General features: G+C 43.4%; 2 protein-coding genes across 3 annotated transcripts in view; one reads left to right on the top strand and one right to left on the bottom strand.

Annotated features, from left to right (window-relative positions):
- AGO2 (argonaute RISC catalytic component 2) overlaps nt 1-12605 on the top strand; it is a 57862-nt gene extending 45257 nt beyond the window's left edge. For both annotated transcript variants that reach the window (XM_050970298.1, XM_050970297.1), the window contains exons 18-19: nt 54-253; nt 868-12605. In XM_050970298.1, coding sequence (XP_050826255.1) covers nt 54-253; nt 868-976 — 309 coding nt within the window. In that variant the 3' untranslated portion in view covers nt 977-12605. The remainder of the gene's footprint in view (nt 1-53; nt 254-867) is intronic.
- A 1448-nt stretch (nt 12606-14053) lies between these two features.
- On the bottom strand, nt 14054-17340 carry CHRAC1 (chromatin accessibility complex subunit 1). The gene is made up of 3 exons (XM_030227912.2): nt 17076-17340; nt 16331-16457; nt 14054-15568 (listed from the first exon to the last, which is right to left on the bottom strand). Exons 1-3 carry the CDS (start codon nt 17211-17213, stop codon nt 15423-15425), a joined length of 411 nt encoding a protein of 136 aa, XP_030083772.2. The 5' UTR covers nt 17214-17340; the 3' UTR covers nt 14054-15422.
- Nucleotides 17341-18185: the final 845 nt, after the last annotated feature.

The raw sequence follows: 18185 nt of genomic DNA, 5'->3' as shown, positions 1-18185 counted from the left end.
GGAAGCTCAGGAGATGTTTGGGAGTGCTGATGAGCTGTGTGCTCTGGCTCCAGGGAACAAGCAGACCTTCTCACTACCATGTGCTGTGGGATGACAATCGCTTCTCGTCGGACGAGCTGCAGATCCTCACCTACCAGCTGTGCCACACGTACGTGCGCTGCACGCGCTCCGTCTCCATCCCTGCCCCCGCCTACTACGCTCACCTGGTGGCCTTCAGGGCCAGGTACCATCTGGTGGATAAGGAACACGATAGGTGAGTTCAGACCTTTGCAGTTTTGCAGAATTAGAAGGCAGTGGGGCTTGTCAATTCTGGGATCAGTGGTGTCCTCAGCAGTTCAAGGGTGGATTTGCTCTTGCTGCTGAAACAAAGCAGAGGATATTCCTGTACATGCTGTTTTCTGATTCAGAACCTCAGTGGTGCTTTAAGGGTAATTAATGTTTGACCATTCTGTTCAGAAGAAAGTAATGATACAGAAACACATGCAAGGAAAGGCAGATTAAATAGGGTGTCATTATAGGACACGAAACAACACAACGCACACACCGCTGCTCTCAAGGTGAAAAAAGGGGAGTTTATTTTCTGACTCCAACATTTATAGATTTCCAAAAGTGACAGTGGATTGTAGGGTGAAAGTGCCAGCTCTCCAATGACACTGGACAAACCGAGAGTCCATCAAATTTCTCCTCCTCCATAAAAGAATGCAAAACAATAAGTTATTTACGGAAAGTGTGTGAGAAAGTTTGTTACAAAAATGTAAACATCAGAAGGCTTAGAAAATCTTAAAAAATCAGGGCGACAATAGGGTTTCTCTTCCCCCCCCCAACCTGTTGGTTTTTGTTTTCCCCCCCCCCTCACTTCTCTTTCAGTGCTGAAGGAAGCCACACTTCTGGCCAGAGCAACGGCAGAGACCACCAAGCACTTGCTAAGGCAGTCCAGGTGCACCAGGACACGCTGCGCACGATGTACTTTGCTTGACATGTTTTAATGTTCAGCGGCTCCGGACAAGGCAGAGTTGGATTCACACCAGACCAGCTGCACTTAGACCAACAGATGCCCCAGCCCAGGGACAGCCAGCAATGAGTGATGCATCTTTATTCCTTTCTTTCCCATTTGCAAGGAAGCCTTCCGTCCAGAATTTCAGACTTGATCACAAACTGCGTTCTTGTACCAAACCCCACTGTTGTCGGAAATGTGGTTTGCCAAAAATCTCTGAGCTGCTTGGTATAAAACAGACCCAGATTTTATAATTAAATCAAGAGCTGCAATCTCAGGGCTTAGGGAAGAAAAACAAAAAAAAACAAACCAACAACCCAACCCACAAAACTCCTCATTCAGTTTGCTGTTCATTGAGTTGGTTTTGATAATTTGGAAAGATCTAATTCATACTAAGGTTTGATGAGCTAAAACGCTGTGAATCAGCTTTAAGTACAAAGGAAAGCAAAGCATTTTTTGAGTATTTATGAAGCCTTGATTATTCTAGATGCATTTACAAAATTTTTATTTTCAAAAATAAGAGCGTGACAAAATTCTGGTTTCTAATTGTCTTATAAAGATTATTCTCAGATTATTCTCTGTGTGTCTAAGGACAAATGTATTTTCTGAAGCTTGTTCTTGAATGTTTTTTATTGTGCTGCATTTTAAAATGTTTTTCATAGACTAAAGATGAGCTTAAAAAAAAAGAGTAAACCTGTACCTAAGCTTTTAATAGCTCCAGTTAGATTGGCAGAAGAAAATGTGCCATTTAAAAAAATTTGTAAAGATTTTTTTTTAAAATCATACTGACAGCTAACTTTAGAATTTGTCATACAGGACTGTGACACTTACTTTCCAAAGTCTCTAAATAATACGGGTCTGTGGTGATAAATACAGTACAATCCTTTTTCACTGTTGTTTGAGTTAATGTAAATTTTATATATGTTTCACAGTATTAATGTGATAGACTAGATGCTATTATTTATTTTTATTTACTAAGGAGTGCTCATTATACTTCTGTTAACATATCAAGAATGCTTTGAACTTAGAAAGTGAGATCCTTTTTGTGGGGACATTACTCCTCAAATGCAAAAAAAAAAAAATATGCAATCGATGTGGTGAGAGGAGAGAGATGCAGCCAGTGTCTATTGTAGCTTGGGATTTGCAGAAAGGCTTTTTCAATGTGCACACAACACAGCAGGTTTTACCTCTGCGGCTCAGACGCACACAAGACCAACATCCTACATTCATTCAAGCACAAAACAATTGTATTTTATTTAAATGTTGAGTAGTGGTGAAGCAGGAGCTCTGCTAGAGGAGAGTGGCTTGCTGGAAGTTAGGCACAAGTCAGAGAATCTATGCAGTAAAGGTAAAAATTAGGAAACTGAAGTTTACTTAGGGAGGGAGGTGAAGCTCTCTTCATTATGCATAAGATCCATAGGAAACGTGAGAGTTTTGCCATTCTCTAAGGAGAAGCATTAATTAAAACTGATAATTATGAGACAGATGCTTCTGTTAGTTTGCACACTGGATTCATAAAAACCATAACACACATGTAAACCATTGCACTAATGACGATGCCACGAGCAGGTTTAGGAGAAAATGGAAAAAGGCCAGGAAAGTTGTTTATGCTGACTTGATCTTGTTTGTTTTTCTGTGGGATAAGTGAAATAAGATGCTGAGAGGCAGGTTGGAAAAACCTTCATTCTCCTCCACTGATGGATTTTGCTTTGTCTTTTCCCTTTTCTCCAAGCAGCTGCTCAGTCTCTGTTTGGACACTTTTACCTCTGGCCACTGGGATGGGCAAGTAGCTTTAACCCATGCAGAGCTCTGGGCCACAGAGCAGGTCAGCTGCAACCAGGTGGTGTTGGATAAGCTAGAAAATGCCCAACCTTTGCTGCATAAAGACTTTTTTAGGTACATAGTTCCAGTTCAGATCTTCACCTTGTAGCAGTGTGTCAGTTGTCGGTGTTTTGTAGGTGAAATGTAAAACCTGTTAATGGAATAATCATATTTGTACTATTCTAATTGGGTGATTAGGCTGCTGGCTCCCAGTGTCTTCTTGGTTGTAGTTCTATAAATACAGATTTCTGTAAATTTGAAGCAAATCCTAGGTAGCAGTGTCTGTCTTGCTGTGTGCCAGCGAGGTTTTACCTACCTCCCCTCAAGCACCCCTAAGCTGCAGATCCTCCCCGTGGTGGGTGTGTTGCACTTCTCTGTGTTTCCTTCAGAGCTTTCCTGTTTCAGTGAAGATACTCATTTGGCAGAGTTTTATATAAGAATTATTTTTATATGAATTCTTCTTAGCAAATAGGATAAAGATCATCAGTTTTAAGACATCATTTAACTTATTTTCTGTCTGTTATGCAGAGACCTCTTGGATGTGAAATTCATCCCCCTCTTTCCGTGCAGATCTGGGGCAGTGGAATTGTACAGGTGGTCAGATGGGGTGAGGAGGGCAGGATCTGTCTTGACCTTAAATCTCATTTCTGAAGCAGCCTGGGACTGCACTGCATCCTATTTAAGATATTTCCTTTTTGAGAGAAGGAGTTTTAGGCAGGCCCTTCATCTGAGAGTAGCTGTTGTTTGTGCATTCTCTTGGAATGAGCAGAAATTATGTAGCTTTCCTTCCCTAAGTATGAAGAACTTGGGATGTTTATGTCCATTTCAGGACATTTTTACCTTTTACAGACCTTTCTAAGCCTCTAGTACTGCTAATTCTTTATGCCTTGTGATTCACAGAAAGACTTCACAACTGGTAAAGGTGTAAAGTAGGTCTGTATTTATTTGGTGATGGGCAAATTAATTTCTAAGCCTCATGTCTCACTTGTATCTCCCTCCTTTTCCCTCCCACCAGTGGTGAAATAGTGAATAATTAAAAAAAAAAATACTGATTAGGTACATACTTTGTAAAGTACAGCATGCTGGAAGTCCAGCACCTCTCTTTCTGGGAATATTTTTAACATAAATTACATACTCTAAAATGTCTCCTGTCCAAAAAAACCTGCCACATACACATAAAATCCTAGAATTATTTTTTATTCTGTACTTCCCACATGTCTGGTGTAGAACAGCAACATCTCAGGTCAGCACAAAGCTCAAGAAGTCTCTGTCTCCCCCAGGCTGCTGGTGGAGAAGTGCCAGCTGAGGTCACAGCTCTGAGTCTGGGTCACTGTCCAGGTCAGCTCAGCAATAATCAAATTTGTGCCACCCTTGGGCACTTTGGGGCATTTTCCAGCCTGTTCAAAGGAGTCCCATGGCACAACCCCCCCCAAAACAGCATCAGCAAGTGTGAAGTGCTCCTCTTGGGAGGTGACAAGTACTGTCAAAATATACAAAATACTTAAAAGTTTGTCTTTTTTCCCCTGATGTGCAAAATCTAATGCAATAATGAAGTTTGCTTGGTGGTGGAAATTTCTGCTGCAGTGGCTGAACAGAGTAACGAGTCCACTCCATCTGTTCCAGCCCCCAGGAGACAACTGAGCTGATCCTTAGGAGCAAATGTCCTGTTGGGAAAAGCTGGAAGGAGGTGGATTTGTCTCTGCCTTGATGTGGCATTTAAGACAGCCCTATGCAATTTGACACGTGTGTGTGTATGCACTGATGTACAGAGTGAGGTCACTTGTTTTATTAGAGCTCCTTTTTTTGGCTTGGCTTGCTTTAGAATATTTGACTTTGTGAATTACAATCAATGATCTTCCATGTTCCAGAGGCTTTGGCACAGGAATTCCCTTGTTTCTTGATCTGTCAGGTTACAAATCCCTTTGATCTCCATCCAGGCCCCCAGGCAGCATTCCCTGATTGTAAAAGCAAAAAGGTTGGGAAGGTTTGGCTTTAATTCTGCCTCTCTCGATAACTCCTGCAGCCTTTGTTGTAACAGAGTCTTGTTCTTGTTGGATCATATTTATAACATAAGACCAGAGGTTTTTCCACGAGGATTATCAAATCAAAACTTCTGGAGAGGAGCTGTGAGGAGTTTAGGTTTTTTTTTTTTCTGAAAAGATTGAAGTTTCTAAGATGCTTCTAAGTTTTTCTTTCTGACTAAAGTTGTTCATGTATGTGCCCAAAGGCTTTTGGTTAAATAGCAGACTCAGTCAAATAAGCACCTCTGGTGGCATAAATAACCCATAAGGGACTTTTTTTTTTAATAATATATCTTTTACTCATTAACTAAACGAATGTAAGAAGAGTTCTCAGTATTTTTCACACTTGAGACTAGTGTAATTAAGCTCACTTGTTTTCCTGTTTTTTTAATGCTCTTCTCCTACCATAGTATCTCTCTTGGTGTGGCTTTCCCCATTCCTAATGCAGGGCAGTCCTTTGTTTTTTACTTCTATATTCCATTTGGTCACATGCTTCTTGATGCACACATGCCATCTTTCTTAAGGAAAACTTCAAGTAGAAGGTAATTGCACTGATTGTTGGGTTTTTAAACTCCCTTTTTACTGTAAGATTTTTTTTTTTTTTTTGCATCTGCTGTAGCTGTTTGAAAATACTGTAAATAGTGCTCTGCACAGCAAGTACTGAAATGCTGGGGATATAACAAGATTCCTTGTTCTATTTTCCAGAATACTGCCATATTTTCCAGTGTTGAGGTGTGAGCTTTGGTGTTAAATGCTGTTAGACTTTGTGTGCATTATGGTGTCAATCCAAGAAGGGCACAGTTTCTGTATCACAGTGGAAATACTTAGAGTTTGTCTGAATTTATAAAACATTTCTTCCTTCTCTCCTCTGTGCACATTTCTCCCAGACCACAGAGATGCAGTTTTTCAGCTCTCACTGTACTCATTGTCTGTGCAAGGTTCAAATGCCAGTTTTGGTATCAGTTTGATGACTGATGGCATTCATGTAATATTTGGATTATCAGATGTAGCTCTCCCAGGTGTTCCTTGCTTGTCTCATTCTTGTGTTGCAGAAGGAGAGTCCATGGATGTGGCAGAATTTAGTGGAATGTCAGGGATTTGGGATCCAGTTATGATGTCTGGCTGTCTGTCCCTGCATGGTGTGGGATTGGGCAGTGCAGAGTTTCAGTGCTCTGAGCTGCCCATGGATCTCCCATCCATCCATCCATCCATCCATCCATCCATCCATCAGCAGTTGCCTTTTGCTTCCAGAACCCTCAGGGACAGGACAGACCCCAACTCCAGCCCCACTGGCTGATGTTAGGGTGCAAACCAGCAGGTTCTGCCTTCTGTTTCTGAGGGTTAATGACTGGAAAGATGCATTTCTGAGAGGGTTTAATCCAAATTGTGTGGGAAGGGGTTGCTGTGTATGCTTGGTGTGGCACAGAACCCGTTTGATCCCATTTGGTGTTTCAGTTACTTTGTCAGAGTAGTTTCTTTGAAGTGTTAATTTGAATGTAATTGCTTGGCCAAATCACTACAAAAGTGGGTTTGTGGGAATCTTTAGTTTCAAAGCAGGTGCAGTTCAAGGCTACCTCCTGTATTCCTTCATGGAAGAATTAATTGAAGTGAACTTCCCACTGTGCAGCCAAAATGCTCCCAGAGGGACTGGGCTTGTCCTGGTCTGTTCCTTATTGGGCAGTGCCATACTGTGATCCTGGGTGGCTGCTCAGCCTTCCCTCTGTCTTCCAGAGGCATCCCTGTGTACTGAGAGGGTACCAGATCTGGCAAGTGGCACATCTGGCACATCTGCTTCTGGTCAGGGTCACTCCATAGCAGCAGCTCCCTCTGTGACCTGTCCCTTCACTTGAGTTTCTATACTGTTGTTTCCCAAATGAAAAATGTTTCTGTACTTTACCTGTTGGCCAGAAAATGTCAGGTTTTCTCTGCAAATGACATGAAGGTGCTTGAAATACATTTTGAGTCTGAGGCAAAAAAATATGTATTGGATTATTTTTTCAATGTGTTTTTTTAGGTAAGGTGACCTGCAACTGTAAGAATGAAAATACTTTATTCCCTGCTCAGAAAATGCTAAACTCTAAAATGTGGGGAAAAAAACAAACCAAAACACCAAAAAACAGCCCCAAACCTGAGTGTGTTCATCTTGGGACTGTTTGGTTTCAGTTCTGTGCAAAGGCTTGGCCAAAACTCAACCTTGACATCAGTGCACGTGGACTGAGGGTACTTTAGGTGATCTGAAATGAAACTGTAGAAAACTGTGTTAATACAGCAGATTTTGTTTACAATTATTCCAAACAAGCTTCCTTATCTCAGAACAAACCACTCTGCTGACAGAACTATCTGCTGGAGCACAGTGTGCTGGTGTGGTTTCATAGCAGTGTTAAAGTTGATTTTTATTTACAAGTAACTGGGCTTTCTGCTGTGGATTTTGGCCTGTCAGAGTGAGTTTCCTGAGATTCTGTGCTCCCTGTAATTTCCTTCCCCTAATCTCTGGGCCTAGACACTAATGAAGCTCATCCATGGCAGGAGAATTGCTTGTGTCCTGACTTTGTGGAACCCAGATTTTGCAAATGACTGAATAAACTATTCTAAATCAGCTCATTGATAACTGAACATGGTAAAATCCTGTCAGTTTGGTTCAGTTCTCAGTCATGGTTTAACAAAGGCCCCCCAAAAGTGTGAAGTGCAGGGTAAGTGGCTACTTTGGAGGAGATGTTTCACTACATTGTGCACTGCAGATTGTGGACACTATTGCTGGTAGGGCTTGCACTGTGCAGAGATGTTGAACAGCTCCTCTGTCTGTCATTGGTGGGAGCAGAGTTTTGTGTTTTCCAGGCAAGGCAGACCCAGGATCATCAGGAAGTTTGGGGGAGTGAAGGAGCTCCATGCTGGTGCTGCTCATGCCCTAGATAAGAGAAATTCTGGGTTCCCCAAGCCTTGGGGAAATGAGAGAGGAAATGAGGGGAGGGATTTCTTTCAAAATTGCCAATTTAAGCACTTGTTAAGGTGACAGTTTAATTCTTAGCTTTCCTTCTGGCTTCTCTGCAAGTGCCCCTGAGAAATCCTGTACCCTTGCACCCATCTGCTGGCCCCATCCCAGAAGGGGAAGGCTGCAGGGCCTGAGCACCCTGAGTTGTTTTCTGGTGTTGGGGAGCTCTGACTTGGCTGGGTTGGGCCAGGGGCGCTGCTGGATCTGGAGGGATGAGAGGTTGGCAGGAGTTCATTGTAGGAGTTCTGCAAGTGGCAGCCCTGCAAACCCACAGCACCAGCTGCAGGCTGTGGCTGCTCCTTGCTCCCACCTAAATATCCCCAAAAAAAGCAATTCCTTTGGATTTGTCTATGCACTGCCTCAGCAGATCCAGTGTAAACCTGCTGGGGATGTTCTTCACCAACCAACCTCCCTGAGGCTCCCTGAGGAGCCTTGGTTTGCATGGCAGTTCTGTGTCAAAGGGAATAATCCTCTCCACAAGGCTCTCAGGAGTGCACAAGTTTTAGTTACATTTTTTTCCCACATTTTGGATGTGCTGTTGAACTTTGAACCATGGACTTTGTTATTTTTTTCCTCCCTTCTTTAAGCACAGCTAAACACCTGCTGGAGCAGAGCTGCTCTCTGCTCATCAGCAGGGATTGCAGATGCTGTCTGACCTGGCAGCAAGCCTAGGAGTTGTCCCCAAAATATAAATTTAAACTTTTCTGGTCATTTTATTGGGGTTTTTTTGGGTGTGCTTGGCAAGCATGAATGGTGAACAGGTCAGCAGGCAAGCTTGGGAGTCTCTGATCCCCTGGCTGGTGCTGTTTGTGTTTGCTTTGTTAGCTTAGATTTCCTGTCAGAAAAAAAAAAAAAATATAATGTGGACTCTTTTCTGTATTTATCAGGTTTTCCTGCTTTTAAAGTCATGATCAGAGGAAGCTTCAGTCATGCTGGTTTTTGTGAAATTGCACATTTTTGCCTGATATGTACTTGACTCAAAGCAGATCCTGTCTGGGCTTCATGGGCACCCCAAAGCTTCAGCTGCTGGGGGTTGGATCAGACCCCTCATGTACCAACACAAGATGCAGTGAATTTTGTTTCTAGATTTCACCAAAGTTAAGTTCTGCATCAACTGTGAGGTGCTCAAACCTCACTGTTTTATAGCACTGCTTCTATGCTATTAAAAACCAAGGATTTGATCCAAAGTCTGTCATTCCTGTTAGATTTTCTTGTGAAAGTTAAAGACTGAGCCTTTCAGTTGCTCATCTCATTAACAAATGACAACTTCATAACTGTATTTTAAAGAAACTAAGAGGAAAAAAAAAAACCAAAAAACCATCAAAAGCCATTAAGGAGTAAGTTTTATATTTTTCTTGGAAAATCAAATTTTCAATGAGGTGCAATGAGGAATTACATCTGGCAAAGTTCTGTGCCATCCTGAAGAATGTTACCACTTCTATTCTGTAATTTGTTGATAAAGTTTAGTAGATTTTTTGGATCTGTGTCCCTTTCTGTGTGTGTGCACACACATGTGTGACAGGATAGGGAGAGTGTATAGGTTGTCTGTAAAAGATACCAAGGCAGTATTTGGCTGGAAATAAAAAGCACAATTTCCCTGGCTTTTGCAGTATTTTATTGTACAATCACAAAGATTTCAGCATTTAGGGCAGTTGATAAGTAAAGATCCAGCCCCAGATTTCTGTGCAGCAGAGTGCTGGACTTGATCCTGGGAGGGCAAGATGGAAAAAAGAATATACTGATTTAAATCTTTTTTTTGCTTTAATTTTGGTACATTGCAAAATTAACTGACTTTATCTTTTAAGGTTTTAATCTTCTAATAGTTTCAAAAATTCTTTTAAAATTATTTTTTATAAAATAACTGAAAAAAAAAGAACCAAAAATCAATCCAGAAGCTTCATATTGTAATTGTTCCCTCCAATCAGAATGTTTTTGTAACCATTTAAAGTTTGTTTGTTGTTTTTTTTTCTGAGCAAAAAAGAAAGCTATGATGTTAAGGTTGTTCCAAGTGGTACTAAATGTGTGTTGAGTAGTGTTGAGTGAGAGTAGCACTTGTAATGCAAAACCAGGCCCAGAATTCCCCTCAACTGATCTGCAGGGCATCCCTGGCACTGCAGGGTTTGCCATGGAGGTTGTGGCATCACTTGGCAGTGCTGGGGGTCACAGGGGGTGGAACTCACCCATTGCTTCTCTCGCTGCCCTAGGTGAGCACTTGTGTGATGCTCTGTGGCCACACCACTTTAAATTAAGCCTTAACTAAATGATAAATGTGTCAGATTCCTCTCAGAGTATGCAAAAATACTGTTTAACTACAGGAGGATGTTCCTGTAGAGCTTCAGTGTTAGTCAAGGCAGTCTCCTGATGTGAGAAACAAGGGACACCTGTAGCTGTCTGTACTGTGATGCCTCTTTGGGTGCTGGCTGTCACAGGCTCTTGGGCATTCCTCTGGCAGCTGACCCCAAACAGGCTTTCCCAAATCCCAGCTTTTTGTTGTCCTTGTTGTCAGACCTATTCTCCTCCCTCCCCCTGCCAGCAAATACCTGCCTGAAGGAGGATTGTGATTTAACACTTCAAATTTTACATCCCAGAAAAAGCCATTCTTGAATTCCGTGCTTGCTTTTGGGTAGGTGCCATTGCTTCCACTTCTTATGACTGACATAGGATCCTTAAAACATTTTTAATCAAGGCAAAAAAAAAAAAAAAGTGTTGGGGACCCAGCTTGCTTTTATTTTATTTTTTTTTCCAATTTGGATCTACCTCATGTAACCAGTTGGGTGCTAATTACTCAAATTGTCTAGGAGATTTGGCAAAGGTGACCAAACCAACCCCATCCATGGCCCAAACCCTTGGGTTTCTTGTTCTGAAACAACAATCTTGGATTTGAGTTCTATTCTTTGTGCCTTTTGTGTTTTTTTCTCCCCAGTGCACAACAATCAAAACTCATGTTCCTGATTAAAAACAGCAGATGGTTTTTAACTGCGCCACAAAAACCTGAATTTGAAAATACTTTTTGGTGTAGCGAGTTGTAAAATCATGTATCACAGCTGACCTAGGCAAAGAGAAATACCCAATAAAGAAGGTTTTGGAAATGTTTAATCCTGACCCCAGATCTCTACATCTCTGTCTCTATATATGCACATAGCACATGACTTTGTGTATGTGTACATATATAAATATAAAATGAAGGGATACACGTGTAGGGGTGAGGGAATAAAACATCATTGACCTTTCCGCAGTTTTGTATGTGACAGTTTACAGCTATGTGTAAACTTTTTCTACTACGTGAACCTTTTTTACTCAAAAAGAATTCCTTTTTGGAAAGCTTTAAGTTGTGATATGCTATCATTTTTTGAAGTTTAAAAAATTTTTTAAAAATCCACTATTTACCAGTACCTACTACAGAGGGGGAATCTTTGCTGTAAAATCATATTTAGTTTAAATATTAAAAGAAAAAACAAATCTATATATGGGATTATAAAAGTGCATTCCATCATGGCAGGACTCCCCAGCTGTTTCCTAAGGCTTTCTGTTGCAGAGAGACTCGAGCAAAAGGAAAATGCCTCTGTTCAGTGTTTTTATAAAACTGCTCCATCAGGTCTAGACTTAAGCTATACTTTCTAAAGCCTAATCATCCTTTAATATGCTGCAGATAAATGATCAGCATGGTTGCACTTTCTCAGTAATAATGTTTGCCCTGCAATTGGCTCGGGATAAGGACTTTAGTTTTTTAACAAAACCAATCGTACTTTGGGCAGAAGGTAATATTTATATAGGTACCTCAAGATAAAAAAATAAAAAAGAGCCTGAATATGCTGCATTTTGTTTCTTTAACATTTTTCATGTAGCATTTGTTTGCTTTTCTGGTTTTTTAGGAGACGACTTAGCTACCTGTTTGCTTTGGGGGACCCCAGTAGGGTTTTAGGCCGTTGTTTTCTCTGGATCTCGCAGAATGTAGTATCCTGCCTTGGGATCATGCAGGAGTTTGGGGTGGGATGTGCCCTGCAGTGTGTACACACGGGGAGGGGGACCATGGAAATTTGCTTTATAGACTTCAGAAAAGGAGGAAAAGGATACTATATTCCTAAAACAGACAATACATGTTCCTAATTCTTAATTATGGTTTGTGGATTTTATTCAGCTCGTTCTGCTTTCTTGACTCTTTTCTCAAATACGAAACTGCCCCTGTGGAAAGGGGCAGTTGATTAATTGGGGGCACACAGTGACCAAACCTGCCCCACTGGTGGGTATTTTGGGGGTGATTCCCCAAATCCATGGGTAAGAGCAGTGTCCCATGTTGGATCAGGACCCTCCTGCTCTCTGCCTGCTCCCTACTGCAGGTCTACCCTCTACTCCTTCATTTCCGAGTCAGTGAAAATCTAAAAATGTGCAGAGATGGGGAATTTTTGTTGAGAACTGTTGAAGGAAGCTTCAAAGGCTGTGAAATTGAGCATTTATTGTCATGTTTTTAAGCTTAGGTGGGTCCTTTTCCAAGTTTGTTTTACAGCTTGCAAGGTAAAATAGTTTGCACTACTTTTGCAATAAACTCATGAAAAACCTAACAGGTTCTGTTCTGGTTTCTTACTGTATATATACAACTAATACTAAAGATTTAGCATAGTTTTTTTCACCTCAAAACAGAAGACTTGTAACAAGCTCAGAATGCTGTAATTCCTGACAAAATAATGATGTGAATGATATTTTATAAAGTTATTTTGTATGGTGTCAATTTTGTTTTGCCGCATAGAATGTCAATAAAATAAAATTCCTCATCTTTACAAGATCTTGTTTGATCTCTTTTCATTTAATATTTGGCCATTTTCTGCAGTTACTTATGCACTGTGAGACTCTGCCAAAATCTCTGGTCCATTGCCCTCCCTTGCATTTCTCCCTGTGTTTGTGTTTGGATGTTTCCCTGTGCTTCCACCCTCTCTGTGCCCAGCCAGGCCCAATCCATGCTGCTTTAACTGCTTACAAGTTGTAATCCTGGAATTCTTTTGGGAAGATGTACATTTTGGAAACCACATGCCTGAAACCATGCTTGAAATTCCTTTTTTATTTTTTCTTTCTAAGTGAATCCCTACAGTGATCAATTGTTAAATGAAGAAAATGTAGCACCTGGTAGTGACTATAAAGCATCCAACAGAATTGCAGAGATGCCAAGGAGCTTCCTTTGGGAGCCCAACCCTGCAAACACAAATTGGTTTTACTCAGTAATACTCAGAGCTGTCTCTTCCCTTTATTTTTTCCATTGTTTTTTGAAACACCACTTTGAATTGGATGAGGTTTTGCTCTGGGTCAGGCTCTTGGGGAAAACAAATAACCCTTTACTGGTTTGATGGCAATGAGCTTTGGCAGCTGCAGGGCCTTGGAGAGGGCTGTGGCAATTCTGGCAGCTCTGAAGTTCCCACCGAGGATTCTGGCTGAATGAATCCAGAAGGGTGTGCACATTCTTCTGGGCTCAGGAATTCACAGAATATGTTCATCATCCCACAGGAAACTTCTGAGAGGGATGAAATGTGGTGATTTATACTTAGTAACCACAGTTCTTTTGTCATTTTGGCAAGTTTAGGAAACTTTATGTCTTTTGAGCAGCACTGCTGGGGTGGGGAAGGGTCTCACAAGCTGGTATTGTCGGGAGAAAAAACAATAGAAACATGTCTGTAATAATCATATAATAATAATTAATCCAAAAGTGTCCCCTGGCCTGGGTTCCACTGCCTAAAATCCCACACCACCTTATACTTGGTCACTTTTGAGGAAGCTCCTGTTAAATGATGCAGTTTGCACAGAGGGAGAAAATAGGATTAAAAAGCTCAAGGGCTGATGTACAGACAGCGAGGTCACTGAAAAGCTGCTGTACTGGGCAAAGCAGATGTGACTGGAGGGAAAAGGATATAATTTAATGACAAATTAGGTGGAATTAGGGGAGAAATTAAATCAAAAATTAAAACACCTTCCATCCCCTTTCCCAGTCCCTTTTCCCCCCTCTCCCACCTGCCTCCTGTCCCCAGGGTGCAGGGATGGGGCTGTGGTCAGACCCCTGCCAGGGCTGTTTGGGGATGTTCCTCTCTTCGGTTGAAGAGAACCACCCATGGTTCAGGTATTTGCTTGTTGCCCTCATCCCTGTTTCTGCTAGATAGTCACTGTACAATTTTGTGCAGGTGAATCTTTTTTTTCTTTCTCAAAAAACTGATACCCCCTCCCACCAAACAGCACTCCACACTCAAGTTTTCCACCCATCTCCATGCACTTTTAATAATATTAAAAAAAAACCCAAACGAAAAAACAAAACAAAACAAAACAAAAAAGCACAAACCAACTCTTGGAACAATGGTTTAGTTCTGCCTTTACCCACTTGGGAATTTCCCCAGGGATCCAGCTCTACTCAGCATTCACTGCAGCATTCCTGGCACAATATGATTTTCATTTATGGCAACTTCAGGAAAATTTCTTAAAGTGCAGCATCCTCTGATCTGTTAAAACATCAGGAGCATTTCTGGTGTGGCTCAGTAGCTCTGCCAGTCCCTGACCCTACCTGCCTAAGCTCCACTTGGCTTTCTTAGAATATGGAATGTGCTGGATTGTGGAGATGCTGGAGCTCCCTGCTATGTTTTAAGAGAAGTTGAGTGTGGTTGTGTTTTCAATCCAAGAGAAATTGTTCAGCTGTTCAGTTCTGGTAACTTAACCATGCCCTCCATATTGCTTGAGACAAATTCCTTGCCAATCTGCTGCCCAGCTTTTTTGGAGTGGGAGGTTTTTATTACCTGTTAACATTCCCTGGCTTACCTGGGGCATTTTTCACCCCTGGGGACAGATCTTGGTCACTTCTCTCTCTCAGACATTGCCACACTGAGCACGTGTGTGACTGAAACTAGAAAGAACTACAGGAGGTTTCTGCATCCATTGTCAAGTTTTCATACAAATCATTTATTTTAAAAAGTTGCATGCAAAGTTCTACACAGGATGGTTGCCATTTCTGTAGCAAAAAAAGAAAAGCAAACCAAAACCAAATAAAAAATCCATCTCTGTCACTCACATGGTAAAGGAGCTGTTCTTTTTCAAGAACCCACAATTAACAGACTTCAATGTGCATTTTGGCAAGAGAAACTGCAGAAGTGGAGTTCATTCAAGAAAAGGGTTCTGGATGCACATATTTACATAATTTTCTACCCCATTTACCACCACAGCTACAGAACCACCATTAGCTCTTGGCATGGATCCCCTCTCCCATTTGGGTCCCCACATGACTGCTTTTACAGACAACTTTTTAATGGACTTGGTCCACTTTTGGAGCTTTTGAACTGAAAGCTACCTGTAAGAAATTTTAAATTTGGGTAATGATTGTCTGACAAAGTCATTTCAAATCATCTGACCAAGCTCTGCTGTCAGGTTTGCACTGTCTCTTCCTACCCCACTGTGTTTCTGAGGGAAGAATTCCATTCTCCAACGAGTACAAAGTTCAATTTCTAAACTTCTTAAAGCAAAAGCAGATGGCTCAGTGTAAAAATACATCCAGCATCTGGATTCTCAGTCATAAAAATAACATCCTTTATACAATAGAAAAATGGATCGACTATGAAACAATTCTCCATTGGCCTTAAGATCCAACACTGTCACCAACAGCTTTGTCTTCATCCTCTTCCTCCTCAGCCTCATCATTGTCTTCCCTCACTTCTCCATCTCGCTTCTCTTTTTCAAGCATTTTTAGGTATTTGCTAGCTAGGATCTTCTTTGGCAAGATATCTGAAAGGCAGAATTGTTGTTTTTATAGTCAATTTCAATACTTGCATTGCCTTGTTAATCCTGTTGCATCCAAACCACTAAAGAAATTAAGTCAAGAAGAAATATTACTATTTTTAACAAACCTTAGGTGAATAACCAGGTAAGTCAGCCTGACCCACACACTGCTGTAAAAGTAGGAAGGAGTTACCCACTTATGGTACAAGTAACCAAAGATAAGGACTCTATTTCATGACTGATTACTGGCAACTTTTAATGTCTGCTAACGTAAATTATTTGCTGTAAAACAGAGAGCTCAACTGCCTTAGATCCAATGAGCCATTAATATAAAATCCAAGTATCAGTAAAAACGTGTGTGTGTGTGTGTATGTATCTAGAAGCATAGGGGCACCATATGATGAAGCTTCTTTTCTCAAAACTTATATTCCCATGTGTCATTTTTGGTCCACACAACTTCTCACCTAAAGATGTGCAACGATCTTCTTTCACAGGCAAAAAGCTTTCAGATGGAACTGCTGGAATTTAGGAAATGCCTAAGGCAATATCCTGAGAAGTGTCTACAGTGTAACTGTATAATTTAGAGGCAGCAGAAAAATCTCCACTCACAAAGAAATGTTTCTAAGGAAGTAGTTTATGAGTTCCAGCTGAATGATAAGCAGGAGATCAACAACCAGTAGGAGAACTCTGCCCTCACAAAACAAAGCATTAAGAGCAAGATTTCATTTTCCAAAGCAGACACTGGATTTACCCTTGTGTTAGCAATACCTGCAAGGAACTGAAAGGTCTCACACTCTTCTGCTGTATGAGACAAGTCAGTGTACGTCAGAGCGTTCTTCTCCTTCCCTCTGCCGTGTTTGTAGGAGTATGTAGCCAAATACTGAACAAAAAGCTCCTAAAACATTAAAACAAAACTGTATAGTCAGACTAAGAATTCAGACATATCGTTGATCCCTATCTAAAGGCAGAAGCACTGTATTTAACTGCACATACACTGGGCACTCAGTGCAGAGACTCATTAAATTTCAGTACCTGAAAGGAGTCTACGGGAAAGATGGAGAGAGACTATTTACAAGGGCATGTAGTGATAAGACAAATGGGAATGGCTTCAAACTGACAGAGAGTAAGTTTAGATCAGATATTAGGAAGAAATTCTTCCCTGGGAGGGTGGTGAGGCCCTGGCACATGTTGCCCAGAGAAGCTGTGGCCGCCCCATCCCTGGAAGTGTTCAAGGCCAAGTTGGAAGGAGCTTGGAGCAACCTGGGACAGTGGAAGGTGTCCCTGGCCACGGCAGGGGTTTGGAAATAGATGATCTTTCAGATTCCTTCCAACACAAACCATTCTGTGTTTCTAGACTCGGGGCAGCTTTAAGGTCAGCTCGGTCTCAGGATGCGGACAGAGAAGCGGAGCGAGAGCCCGGCCCGGGGCCGCGGAGCGCTCCGAGGGCAGAGGCCCCTCAGCTGGGGACGGGGAGGAGCGGGGGGCCCGAGGGCAGGGCAGGGCGAGCCGGTACCGTGGCCTTGGCGGTGAGGAACAGCGCGTCCTGGTTGATGCTGGAGACCTCCGGGGAGCTCTTCATGATGACGCGGATCCGCGACAGGGGCAGCGACACCAGACGGTTCTCGGTGCCGCTCAGCCGCGCCGTCGCCATCTCCGCCCGTCCCAGCCGCAGCGAGGGCACGGCCCGCCGGGAGCTGTAGGCGGCGGCTGCAGGGACTACAGCTCCCTACAGCACGGGGAGCCGCCCGCAGCCCGGACTACAGCTCCCTACAGCACGGGGAGCCGCCCGCAGCCCGGACTACAGCTCCTCCACGGGGAGCCGCCCGAGCCCTGACTACAGCTCCCTACAGCACCGGGAGCCGCCCGCCCGGACTACAGCTCCCTACGCACCGGGGGCCGGAGCGCTGCTCACGCACCGGGGCTCCGGACTACTCGTCCCTACGGCACCGGGAGTCCGCCCGCAGCCCGGACTACAGCTCCCTACGGAACCGGGAGCCGCCGGGACTACAGCTCCCTACAGCACGGGGAGCCGCCCGCAGCCCGGACTACAGCTCCCTACAGCACGGGGAGCCGCCCGCAGCCCGGACTACAGCTCCCTACAGCACGGGAGCCGCCCGCAGCCGGGACTACAGCTCCCTACGGCACCGGGAGCCGCCCGCAGCCGGGACTACAGCTCCCTACGGCACCGGGAGCCGCCCGCAGCCGGACTACAGCTCCCTACGGCACGGGGAGCCGCCCGCAGCCCGGACTACAGCTCCCTACGGCACGGGGAGCCGCCCGCAGCCCGGACTACAGCTCCCTACGGCACCGGGAGCCGCCCGCAGCCAGGACTACAGCTCCCTACAGCTCTCTACAGCACCGGGACCCGCACAGGGACCCGCCTCCTGCCGGGACTACAACTCCCTACAGCTCCCTGCAGCAGCGGGATCCGGACTACAGCTCCCTACATCTCCCTGCAATACCGGTACCTACCCTGGGACGTTCCCTGCGGCCGCCCCGGCCCCGCCGGCTCTCTCCTCCCCGCTGAGGGTGGACGGCGGGGGCGGGACGCTCGGACGCGCTGAGGCTCCGGTGGCTGCGAGTCCCTTCATAGAATCACAGAATCAAGTAGGCTGGAAAAGAT

Source organism: Serinus canaria, chromosome 2 (assembly GCF_022539315.1).
Source record: "Serinus canaria isolate serCan28SL12 chromosome 2, serCan2020, whole genome shotgun sequence".
In the NCBI taxonomy this organism is placed as follows: domain Eukaryota; kingdom Metazoa; phylum Chordata; class Aves; order Passeriformes; family Fringillidae; genus Serinus; species Serinus canaria.
Note: the sequence above shows the minus strand (reverse complement) of the source record. Positions and strands in the feature narration are given on the sequence as shown.